Genomic DNA, 12,929 nt, shown 5'->3' with positions numbered 1-12,929 from the left:
AGGATTGTGGGGAGAAATGTCAATAACCTCAGATATGCAGATGACACCACCCTTATGGCAGAAAGTGAAGAGCTAAAGAGCCTCTTGATGAAAGTGAAAGAGCAGAGTGAAAAAGTTGGCTTAAAGCTCAACATTCACAAAACTAAGATCATGGCTACTGGTCCCATCACTTCATGGCAAATAGATGGGGAGACAGTGGAAACAGTGGCGGACTTTTTTTTTTGGGCTCCAAAATCACTGCAGATGGTGACCGCAGCCATGAAATTAAAAGACGCTTACTCCTTGGAAGGAAAGTTATGACCTACCTAGACAGCATATTAAAAAGCAGAGACATCACTTTGTCATCAAAGGTCGATCTAGTCAAGGCTATGGTTTTTCCAGTAGTCATGTATGGATGTGAGAGTTGGACTGTAAAGAAAGCTGAGCACCAAAGAATTGATGCTTTTGAAGTGTGGTATTGGAGAAGACTCTCGAGAGTTACTTGGACTGCAAGGAGATCAAACCAGTCCACCCTATAGGAGATCAATCCTGAGTATTCATTGGAAGGACTCATGCTAAAGCTGAAACTCCAGTACTTTGGCTACCTGATGTGAAAAGCTGACTCATTTGAAAAGGCCCTGATGCTGGGTAAGATTGAGGGCAGAAGGAGAAGGGGATGACAGAGGATGAGATGGTTGGATGGCATCACCGACTCAATGGACATGAGTTTGGATAGACTCTGGGAGTTGGTGATGGACAGGGAGGCCTGGCGTGCTGCAGTTCATGGGGTCATAAAGAGTCAGACACAACTGAGTGACTGAACTGGACTGAAACATTAGTAGATATTGAAAAAAATGGTATTTACACTCTGAAATGATTATCTCTTTTTTACTGTCAGACTTTTATAGTGGAAGTTGAGTAAGGAATTGACCTGGTTTTTAGATTGTTTTTATTTTTGGTTTGTTTTGTTATGGTTACCTTCAGTATCATAGGCTTCAGATTCCTCTAAAGATTCCAGTGTTAGTGGCAGGGGCAGCTGTGCCAGACGATTTTTCTTAGTGTTCCTCCTCCATAATCATTTTCAGTTATCTTTCTGTCCCTGGGCTGCAAGGGTGTCTCTCTGCATGCTCTTGCCCTGCCTCCAGCAGTAAAATGTGATGGTTGTTACTCATTGCAGAGGCTCAGAGGCAGGACTTCTCTGTTTTCTCATCCAGCTTCAATCCTAGATAGCTTGTATGTGCCTGGTCTCCAGGGTGGGACCTTCTCAGTGTTTTGGTCTCTCCTACCTATGATAGCGAAACTCTGGTCTTTGTGGCACAGCTGGTAAAGAATCTGCCTGCAACGTGGGACACCTGGGTTCGATCCCTGGGTTGGGAAGATGCCCTGGAGAAGGGAAAGGCTACCCAACTCCAGTATTCTGGCCTGGAGAATTCCATGGGCTGTATAGTCCATGGGGTCGCAAAGAGTCGGACACGACTGAGTGACTTTCACTTCACTTTGATCTATGATAGCGAAACTCTGATGTTTCCTAGGGGAGAGTTTTCTGTCCTGTCCCAGAGGAAGGAGTGTTTCCTGCTCCTTTTCCAGTGTAGAGGGTTTTTTCCTTATAGTTCTCTCCCAGCAAGCATGGATCTGTGTCTGTGTGCTGGAGTCAGCAGGTTTGATTCTGTTCCCTTAGCAGCTTAAGTTCTTTTTCTGTAGGAGAGAAGGCTTTGAGGGGAGGATGGGTTTTTGCTTTTCCTGCAGTGGCAGTCAGTCCCCTCTTGCATGCTTGTACCACTGACTTTCCAATTTCCTGTTCTCCCCACAAAGTGTCCTCTTATGTGCACAGTGAGGGCTCTTAGAAAAGAATCTAAGAGTCAGTGTGAATTCACCTTGTGTTTGAGACTCCCAGGGCTGCTATTCTTTTATGATAGCCCACACTTAGCCTTTAGCAGTTTGTTAAAGTTCTACCTGATTCCTTTTTATGTGTGTATTGGGTCGCTGTTTCTTCCTCCCATGCTCTACCACAGTTGGGACTGGCTGTCCATCCTTTCTCTCCCTACCTGCAAACTGATCCTTCTTGGGTTTCAGGGTATTTGGTTGCTGCATAGTTTTAAGGGCTCATGTCTGCAATAAAAATTATGAGATTTTGGTTTATCTAGCCATTTTTTGTTGTTTAAGGGTGGTGGCTTTTGCCAGCTTCTAGACTGCTTCAGAAGTTTCTAATATTCTTTATAACACCAAATGTTTCTGTGAATTTTGCTCAGATTGAGTATCTCCTGTTGCTTTACTTAGTAGCGTAATTCAACTGGTGCCATGCTAATCTCAGTAACAGGGTAGGAGTCAGTGCCAGTTCACATTGTTTTCTGCTGTGGGGCTTGGCCGAGGGCAACACGTAGAAGTCATTGGTTCCCTGAAGATGCCCCGCTGTCTGGCATCTTGGGGCTGCAGGGCAGAACAGTAGCTGACGCTGCCGGGAGAATGGTGGGGTCACTTAAGAACGTGTTGGGTGGGAGAGTCAGGAAATTCATCAGTGCACTATCATGTGTTTTATTGCTGTGGTTTTTAGCTCTGGGTTCGTCAGTGAAATATAATTGTGATTATTGTTTCACATGTTATGAATGACTGAATACTCTTTATTAATGAGAAACAGCTTGAGAAAGTTGTTTAACTCTTACTTTGGTTCTTTATAGTAAGATATTTTTCAGTTTAAGTCAATAGACAGTTGCCAAAATCTCTAACACTGTTAGAGATTAAAAAATACAAAAGACCTTGTTGTCAAGGAGTTCACAGTCTAGTGGAGAAAGTAATAATTAGTCATTATTATACAATGTAGTCATGTATAATTGTTAGAGTGAGGTTCTGTTCTGAGTACTTTGCGTGTATAAAATAAACAACTATCTCAGTAAAGTCTCCAAAAGTCATATGAAATATTGCTTACTGTTATTTTTTTAATCGTTTTCTAAATCAGGAAACTAGAGCCCAGAAAAGTTAAGTAACCTGGCGAATATCACCTGGTAAGTGGGGATGCTGGGATTCAAGGCAGTTGGTCTGTACTAGGTCACAATGCTCTCCACTAAGGATGGGCTCAGTGCAGTGGTGGCCAGAGGAGAGGCCAGGAGGACCGCCTTGGAGAATCAGGGACGTGTTTATGGAGGTGATTCATATCTGGTGTGAGGGGTGAGGTAGAATGTCACTGAGGAAGGACCTAAAGGCAAGAGGAACAGTCTGTGCAAAGATATACAGCCTAGCTACTATGAAAACATGGAGCTTTCAAAGAATTGTGAATAGTCAGTGAGACTAGAACAGAGCAAAGTAGCATAGGTGGAACTAGTTAGGAGGAGACGTGATCATAGGGGACTTTAAAACATATTGTATATATAGTATGTGCCACTGAACAGTTTTAGCACAATAGCAGTTTTCACATTTGAGAATTGCGGAGGATGGCCTGAAGTGAGGCAAGATTTGAGGTAAAGAACTGAGTTAAGAGACATGCAGTAATTCAGGAGAGCACTGATATAAGGGAGAATTTTAATAAACTTCCAAAATGTTAGTATCAGTCTTTGGGAGATACAGATTTACCTCACTGCTATAGCATGGTTGGTGGTAGATGGCTTTGCAAAATTGTCATTTTCTTCTTTGGAAATACTCAGTATTTCACTCAGGTGATAGTTGAAATGGATTTAGTAGATTCAGCTTAATACATATCAGAAAATTATGTTTTTTAAAAAATTTATTTATTTTAATTGGAGGGTAATTACAGTATTGTGGTGGTTTTTGCCATACATTAACATGAATCAGCCACGAGAAAATTATGTTTTAATTACTGTAAATTATTGTGGTTTTAATCAGAAAGAACTATATAGGATAGTTTTCCATTATTGGGAATGACTGGATAATTTAGAATTCTGGGTAAATTTAATTTTTGATTAATCAGATGTTAATAAGAAACACTTGGTTTCAAATTGTATATGACTTTTGAAAATATTTTTAAGTTGTCTTTTTTTCTTGTCACATTAAGTATGGCATTGTTCAGTCGTTCAGTCATGTCCGACTTTTTGCGACCCCGTGGACTACAGCCTGCCAGGCTTCCCTGTCCTTCACCATCTCCCAGAGCTTGCTCAAACTCATGTCATCCATTGAGTCAGTGATGCCATCCAATTATCTTGTCTTCTGTCATCCCCTTCTCCTCCTGCCTTTAGTCTTTCCCAGCATCAGGGTCTTTTCTAATGAGTCGGCTCTTCGCATCAGGTGGCTGAAGTATTGAAGTTTTAGCTTCAGCATCAGTCCTTCCAATGAATATTCAGAGTTGATTTCCTTTAACATTGACTGGTTTGATCTCTTTGCAGTCCAGGGGACTCTCAAGAGTCTTTTCCAACACCATAATTCAAAAGCATCAGTCCGTGGGCTCTCAGCCTTGTTTATGGTCCAACTCTCACATCCATACATGACTACTGAAAAAACGATAGCTTTTACCATACAGACCTTTGTCTGCAAAGTGATGTCTCTGCTTTTTAATAGGCTGTCTAGTTTTGTCATAGCTTTTCTGCCAAGGAGCAAGCGTCTTTTAATTTCATGACTGCAGTCACCATCCACAGTGATTTTGGAGCCCAGAAAATAGCCTGTCATTGTTTGCATTGTTTCCCCATCTGTTTGCCATGAAGTGACGGGAGCTCTTGCCATGATCTTAGTTTTTTTAATGTTGAGTTTTAAGCCAGCTTTTTCACTGTTCTCTTTCACCTTCATCGAGAGGCTCTTTAGTTTTCTATCGCTTTCTGCCATGAGGGGAGTGTCATCTTTGTATCTGAGGTTATTATATTTCTCCTGGCAATCTTGATTCCAGCTTGTGCTTCATTCATCCCAGCATTTTGCATGATGTATTCTGCATAGAAGTTAAATAAGCAGGGTGAGAATATATAGCCTTGAAGTACTCCTTTCCCAATTTTGTTCCATGCCTGTTGTTCCATGTCTGGTTCTATCTGTTGCTTCTTGACATAGTGGACTTAATAAAGCCTGTTATATTTCTGAAGATTTTGTAGGACATGTGGGTCATTCTTATTATCAGCTTGTAAAAAGTTCAAGAAACTGGGTTTGAATATATACTTCAGAATATATTTAGAAGTTCTTCTTAAAAAATTAAAGCCAACAACCAAGAAAACATGGTCCTAATAACTTTTGTGTGCAAATATTTTTTCTTTTGACCTGAAATGAATGGACTGTTAGACATTTCTCCAACAAAGGGATTTATTCAGCGTTAGCGGAAAATTGCGGTTTGGGGTCTGCAGCCATGGCAAGCCACATGCAAATTCCCATGTGACGGGGAAGGAGCATACTTTTATAAAGAAAAGGAAGTTGGGGGGAGTCTCTAGTAAACAAAGAATCCACGGCTTTTCATTGGCTGAGTCCCTGCCAGGGAAGAATAGGAACCTTTCTTCTTCCTCTTTGGCTCTGCTGTGGTCCCAGGGCATGTCAGCTCTCCCTGCTGGTCTCCCAGCTCTGCTTAATGAGGTTTCTGTTTAATGTTTTACATTCCCCTTTTTGCATTGCCACCACGTGGTACAAGGTGAGTCACGTGAATCCAAGAGTCTGTTTCTAGAGTTTGTTGGCACAAAGATTGGTTAGCAGTACCTGACAGTGTCCTTTCCAGCAATGTTGAAGAGAGTTCTTCGGGAGGTGTGTTTTGCAATAGATGAAATCTTTAGGTTGTAAGGTATGATGCTTAAGGTCTTCATCTCCCAGGAGCACACTGGGGAAAGATTGCTGTACCAAAGCATAGTTAATTTTAATAGGGGCAATTAGGCCTTTGCAATACTGGAGTACCTCTCTTTATCTTGGTTGTGGGTCAGAAGATGCAGGAGCCAAGTGCACTGGGCATCTCGTGACTGTGTCAAAGGGTGAGAGTTTATGAGTGGGTCTGAGATTTAGAAGGACCAATCACAGTGCTTTTGGCCACAGTATTTGGAGGGGCTATACAAATTTTGCCAGTTGAGTCTTAATGCCTTTTGTGCATTCAACTAAACTAGATGATTGAGGGTGGTAAGCATAATAAAAGTGCTGTAAAACTGGGCAAACCATGTAGACTTGTTGAAATACCTGGCCAGTATATTGGGTTCTTCAATCACTGTAAAATTCAAGAAGAACCTCTTAGGTAGGAATAATCATTTGCTAAAGGGCTTAAGCCACAGAAAAGGAGTAGCCTATATGCAAGGCTTCAGTCTTGTGAAAAAACATACAGACCATGACTAAAACATTTATATCAGTGAGACAGGAAAAGTTGTATGTAATCCATTTGCTAGACCTCAAATGGTCCATTAAGCAGTTTAATATGTATAGGAGCAGTTCAAACAAGCTTCCCTGGATTGTACCTCAGACAAGTGGAACCAGTGAGGTAGGCACTCTTTGTAGCCTTGTTAATGTTTTCTCGCCAGTATTGAGTCATGAAGACTATCATTGTGTCAGATCAGTGGTTTACTTCATGTACAGTGGTGGGGAGTGGGAATTTAAGTCTCTAGTAAAACTGGATTATTATTTGATTCAAAGCAGAGCTTTCTCTTTTTATCAAACAGTTACTGAATTTCCAATTTTTTTTTTTTTTTCTTTTCTGAGGCCAACTGTTGGGCTTTTCTAGATAGTTTTTCTGAATTACCATTTGGAGAAATATCCTTGTAGACCATGACAGAGGTTTGACTGCTGTTGGTCCCTTTAATGGCAGCATTCCTGCAGAAATATCAGCAAGGTGATTTCCCTTAGTTTCCAGAGACTCATGTTTAGAATTCCCCCAAATCTTAATAGCTGAAGCAGAGGTAAAGTATTGCATTCAATAATTTCTGAACATAGGGGCCATTTAAAATTTTATTTCTGCTGTAATTAAGTAAATCATGTTGGTTTCACAACATTTCATAATCATGAGCTACTCTGAAAGTGTATCTGCTGTCACTAAATAACGGCAGCTTTGTCCTTGGTTAAAGTACAGGATCATGTAAGAGTATATAATTCAGCTTTTTGGGCTGAAGTAGCCATAGTAAAGATGCTGCCTCAACAGCATCAAGAGGAATTGTAATTGCTTACCCAGCACAGTATTTGCCATTGTCACCTTTTAAATAACCATCAGTGAACCATGAGAAGTCAGAGTTACCCAGAGGAATCTCCTGTAGGTCATCATAAGGAGTCAGGATGTGGTCTGTCAGCATTAAGCTGTTGTGAAGGGCTTCATAGGTGACTGAGGAGCGCAGAGTGCTGGGTTCAGGCTTTTACAGTGTAAGAGAGTTGTGTGAGGAACAGTGTACAAGGGACTTTTTAGGAGTGAGGCAGCTGATTGAGAAATGTTGAATATGAGAATTCAGGAGAGCTTCTACTGCATCAGGTATGAAAGGGGCTTCCACAATGATTTTTTTGGTGACATTAACCAAAAGGGCAGTGGCTGTAATGGCTCTAAGGCAAGTGGGGAGTATCCCTCTGCCACAGGGTTTAAGGCTGAGAGCTTTAAGTGGTGGCTGTTTTCCTGTGAGAAATCTTGAGAAGGAGAGCAAAGAAGCAGACATGTCACATGTTGTAACAAAGCAGACAGAACCCTCAGGGAATTTTATGTCATCCAGACCAGCCTTTGGGATTTGTGAGAAAAAAAGACGAACCTTCAGTAAAACCTTGAGGCTTTATTATCTAGTTGACTTGTATTTCTTCCCAACTGAAGGCAAAAAGGTATTGGCTCACTTCATCAACTGGAGTACTAAAGAATGCACTGAATAAATCAGTTACAGTTAAAGAATTTATTCCTGAGGAATGGATGTTAGTAACATACGAAGATTAGAAACAGCAAGGTGTCCAGGGATAAATAACAGTGTTGTTTATTGCTAGTAGGTCCTGGACAAACCTCTACCAGTAAAATGGGAGTAGTACAGGGATAATGAGGTCTTGAACCTTGTAATCTTGTATTATTGGCTTTATGCCTTGAAGAAGGTTTTTACTTATAAGGTATTGATTAATTCTAGGAAGAGGTTTTGAGGAGTTGTTTGAATCTTGATGGGAGATGTGCTACGAATTTTGTCAGTATCACTTGAAGATTTTGCCTGTAAGGAGGGTTCAGTTCAGTTCAGCTCAGTCGTGTCCGACTCTTTGCGATCCCATGAAACTGCAGCACGCCAGGCCTCCCTGTCTACCAACTCCTGGAGTCTACCCAAACCCATGTCCATCGAGTCGGTGATGCCATCCATCTCATCCTCTGTCTTCCCCTTCTTCTGCCCTCAATCTTTCCCAGCATCAGGGTCCTTTCCAGTGAGTCAGCTTTTCGAATCAGGTGACCAAAGTATTGGAGCTTCAGCTTCAAAATCAGTCCTTCCCATGAACACCCAGGACTGATCTCCTTTAGGATGGACTGGTTGGATCTCCTTGCAGTCCAAGGGACTCTCAAGAGTCTTCTCCAACACCACAGTTCAAAAGCATCAATTCCTCTGTGCTCAGCTTTCCTTATGGTCCAACTCTCACATCCATACATGACCACTGGAAAAACTATAGCCTTGACCTTTGTTGGCAAAGTAATGTCTCTGCTTTTTAATATGCTGTCTAGGTAGGTCATAACTTTCCTTCTAAGGAGTAAGCGTCTAATTTCATGGCTGCAGTCACCATCTGCAGTGATTTTGGAGCCCAGAAAAATAAAGTCAGCCACTGTTTCCCCATCTATTTGCCATGAAGTGATGGGACCGGATGCCATGATCTTAGTTTTCTGAATGTTGAGCTTTAAGCCAACTTTTTCTCTCCTCTTTCACTTTCATCAAGAGGCTGTTTAGTTCCTCTTTACTTTCTGCCTTGGGGTGGTGTCATCTGCATGTCTGAGGTTATTGATATTTCTCCTGGCAATCTTGATTGCACCTTGTGCTTCCTCCAGCGCAGCATTTCTCATGATGTACTCTGCATAGAAGTTAAATAAGCAGGGTGACAACATACAGCCTTGACGTACTCCTTTTCCTATTTGGAACTGGTCAGGGTAGTAGTTGATTTAATAGGGACAAAATGATCGGTGTTTCTGAAATCTGCTCTAGTACCATCAGAGATGGAGCAAACAAAAGATGTCAAAGGGTCATTTAATTCATCTAGTTTGTTATTTCGATGACTGCTTTCAGTTTCTAATGATTTTTCCCTTTTGGAAGAAAGAAATTCTGGCACGATAACTCTCTAAGAAGTCTCGGCCCCTAATGAATGAATAGTGGTGGAGGAACTGAGGGAAAAGAAGTCTTAACTCTTCAAAGGGCCTAGACAGAAGGGAGAAGTTCAGAGATAGGAACCTCCTGAGGGTGACCAGAGATCCCCACTACTTGCACTGTTTTATTATTTCTCAGAGACAGGGGCTGTTTTACAGTAGTGGGGTATAGAGAGTGGCTCCACGGTCAGGACTGGAAGAGATTCCTTCCCATTCTGGAGAAATGTTTCTCCGGACTAACTGAGAGGATTGAGAAGAGTCCCTGTAGCTCCTCAGACCTCTATCACTGAAAATTCGGAGGACACTGGAAAGGCTGATTAGAGGGCGGAAAGCACCTAAAGCGCTTAAATTTGGAATAGTCTTTTTTTCCAGTGTCGTAACTCTTTGTAATAGTAGCAGAAACTAGGAGGATTTTGGTTCTGTTTAGGAGCCTTCATTTGCTGGAATTGAAAATTAAGAATTCAGGCAGTCTTCCTTTGAGATGACTCATGTAAAATGTAAGAGAACTAGCTCACCAGATTAACTGTATCTGGAGTGAACACAGTTCCCCATTCTAAGGGGGAAAGAATCAGCCCATTAATAAACAAGTAGAGGTGGCCTGAGTGGGATCAGCATTCAGATGGAAGGCCGGGATTTTCTTCAGAAACAATTAGAAGTTGGTTATAATAATCATAAGCAGGTTCATCAGATTTTTGTATGCAAGTCTGAGTTTTGTTCCAGTCAACGGGCTTTGGAAAAGCCCCAGGGATTGCTCAGTGAAGCTGTCTGTCAGTTGCTTGAGGCTGGTCCCATAATAAATTGGCAGGATGGTCTCCCATTTGGAATTCTAGAGACCTTTCAGGATTTTCCCAATTAGTGGTTTTGATTCAGTGCTGGCCCTGGCCTTCACCAGTTATCTATGAGCTAGTTGATAGGACTCAGAGAAACCAGGCTGGTAAGTTTTAATGACTGTATTAAATTCCTTAGCGAATATGTAAGAATCTTCAATTACTTTGGGATCATTTTTTAATATCGCTTGCAGTTCAGTTTTGGTCCGGGGAATGTAAGAAATTAAGGGTTTAATGTATATTACCGTATGTGAAATAGATCGCCAGTCCAGGTTTGATGCATGAGGCAGGGTGCTCAGGGCCGAGCACTGGGTTGACGCTGAGGGATGGGATGGGGAGGGAGGTGGGAGGGGGAGTTCAGGATGGGGGACACATGTACACCCATGGCTGATTCATGTCAATGTATGGCAAAAACCACCACAATATTGTAAAGTAATTAGCCTCCAATTAAAATAAATTTTAACAAAATAAAGAGAAGACATACTTCTTTCCCCCCCAAAAAAGAAATTAAGGGTTTAGCCTCTAGATCCTTAGGAGGCTTAAAGAGGAACATTCTGTCAAATTCTAAAGAAAAGGGAGTTGGCAGAGTTTAAAAGACAAGGGGAAGGTTGGCAAGAGAATTAGCGTGGGGGAATTAAAGGAACAGAGAAGGTGTCATCAGCACAGAAGAGAAAGAGGAAGATGGACCAGAGGTGGAGTCTGGCCACAGAAGCTGCGGGAGGGTGACAAGATGGTGCCTGAGGTAGCACCTCCGACCAGCCAAGGAAGAAGAGCCTGAGGCTTCAGGAGCCATTTTATCTTTCTTTAATCATTTGTTTGCCTCGGTTCATCTTAAAATTTGATAATGTTGCGGAGCCTCAAAATACCAATCAAAATAAGCATTACACTCAGTTCTGGAAATTTTTGAGCTATTGTAGTCCAATTCAGCTCTAAAGAAATTAGGAATTTCAAAAGTTCGTCTGTAATGGCCGTTGATATTCTAAATTGCCTTTGGTCAGGTTAGTCCATTTAGTTAGAAATGTGCCTGAGGAAGGACTTCGGCTTTTAAACATAAAATCATCTGGAGTCGTCCTAGGGGGCGGGCACACTCAAAATGTTTAGATAACTAGGATCTCATTTCTCTGAAGATTTTCTCTGGAGTAAAAGAACAATTTCCAAACAGCTTACAGCACAGACAGCTCAATTCAAACAACTTGCAGGCTAATTCCAGCCAGTTTGAAGGAGACAACTTGGTTTGGAGGAGGCAGGCCAAAGACGTTTTTTTTTTAGCCAGTTTCCAGAGGAGAGCCCCTTCCAAAGGAGTAGGATGAAGAAAACTGGAACAGTTTCAGGGAAACAGCCCCTGTTCCCAAATGAATGGGTCAAAGGTATTTTCAGCCAGCTTTGGTTGAAACATTCTGATCTCAAAATTAGAGTGACCTGCCAAATGGATACTTGTATACAAAACAAAGCCTTAACTAAAGAGATGAAACCTTAAGACAGATCCCGAATAAAGCCTGGAGAGCTTCAAATGCAAAGAGGGCATGTACTCAGAATCCAAGAGAAAGACTTACTTTCATACTCCAGGGTCATTGAGAAAACAGTGAGTGGGTTCACTGTGGGTATTGCACCTGTGTGCTCACCAGTCCTGAACCTTTGGGCCACTTCTCAGAATATTTGTTCTGACATAAATATTCTGCCACGTATTTTTCCAGCAAAGATGGGTTTACTTAGGACCAGCAGAGGATTGCAATTCAGGGTCTGCAACCACAGTAAACCATGTGCAGTTCCCACAATGAAGGGAAGTAGCACCCTTCTGTAGGGAGGAAAAAGAAGTGGGAGAGCTTTAATAAACAAAAAGCCCATGGCTTTTCACTGACTGAGTCCTTGCCAGGAAAGGAGAGGAGTCTGTCTTCTTCGTTTTGGTTCTGTCATGGTCACAGGGTATCAGAACTCCCCGTCTGGTCTCCCAACTCTGTCTAATTGAGATTTCTGTTTATTAATTTTTTATGCTTCTAAGAATTGAGGGCTGGTTAAGGGGATGGGAGAACTTTGGTTAATTTAAATCTCACAGTACTCACCATCCTCTTTATCAAACTTGCTGGACAAATATATATAGTAGTTTTATGTTTTGAATATATGGCTCTTCCTTTTTCATGAGAATTCATTGTCACTTGTGATTTTAGGATTTGGAGTGGATCAGTTACGAGATGACAATCTAGAAACTTACTGGCAATCAGATGGCTCCCAGCCTCATTTAGTGAACATACAATTCAGGTAATACATTTTTTTAATTTTTCAATTTGTATAGGTTATAAGTGGACAAAGAAGTTGATTTTATTGACATAAAATTTAAAGAAATATAGGAATTATTGTGAAGTACACTTAACTCTGCTCTTTATAAGCCTCAGAGATTACTTTTCTACTCAATTATATTGTGTTTTAAGTTTACTCTGTCTTATCCTTTATGAATTCTTCTTTTTCCCATTTAATCAATACTTTTTGTTGAAGTATAGTTGATTTGCAACATTGTGTTAATTTCTGCCATACAGCAAAGTGATTCACTTATATATATACATTCTTTTTTTAGAATATTCTTTTCCATTATGATTTTATCATATGATATTGAATATATTAATAGGTCTCTGTGCTATATATAGTAGGACCTTGTTGTTTTCTTTATGTATTCTTCATGGTATTTACACAGTTCCTTTTATGTAGGTAATTTGTCAGATATACTTTGCAATATGATTTATATCAGAAAAATATGCTTTGCTTATGACTCAATGCAATGCCTTAAATGAATTGCTTGAAGTATACCAGAAGTGATGATGGTAAGTTTGTTAGGTATAAACCACTCATGTAGCTTCTCATACTTGTACTTCCATTTGGAAGAAAACTTTATTCTAACTTATTACCTCTAAGGACACTTTCAGTTTTTAAATGCTTAATTTTGGTGTAAATGAAAC

The 12,929-nt window shown here is 40.9% G+C and overlaps 1 protein-coding gene across 5 annotated transcripts in view; it reads left to right on the top strand.

Moving 5' to 3' along the window:
* The window catches only part of ANAPC10 (anaphase promoting complex subunit 10), a 211,975-nt gene that overhangs the window by 11,997 nt on the left and 187,049 nt on the right, over positions 1–12,929 (top strand). For all 5 annotated transcript variants that reach the window (XM_043902528.1, XM_043902530.1, XM_043902526.1 and 2 more), the window contains exon 3: positions 12,147–12,237. In XM_043902528.1, coding sequence (XP_043758463.1) covers positions 12,147–12,237 — 91 coding nt within the window. The remainder of the gene's footprint in view (positions 1–12,146; positions 12,238–12,929) is intronic.

This window comes from Cervus elaphus, chromosome 5, assembly GCF_910594005.1.
Source record: "Cervus elaphus chromosome 5, mCerEla1.1, whole genome shotgun sequence".
NCBI classification, from domain to species: Eukaryota; Metazoa; Chordata; class Mammalia; order Artiodactyla; family Cervidae; genus Cervus; species Cervus elaphus.
Note: the sequence above shows the minus strand (reverse complement) of the source record. Positions and strands in the feature narration are given on the sequence as shown.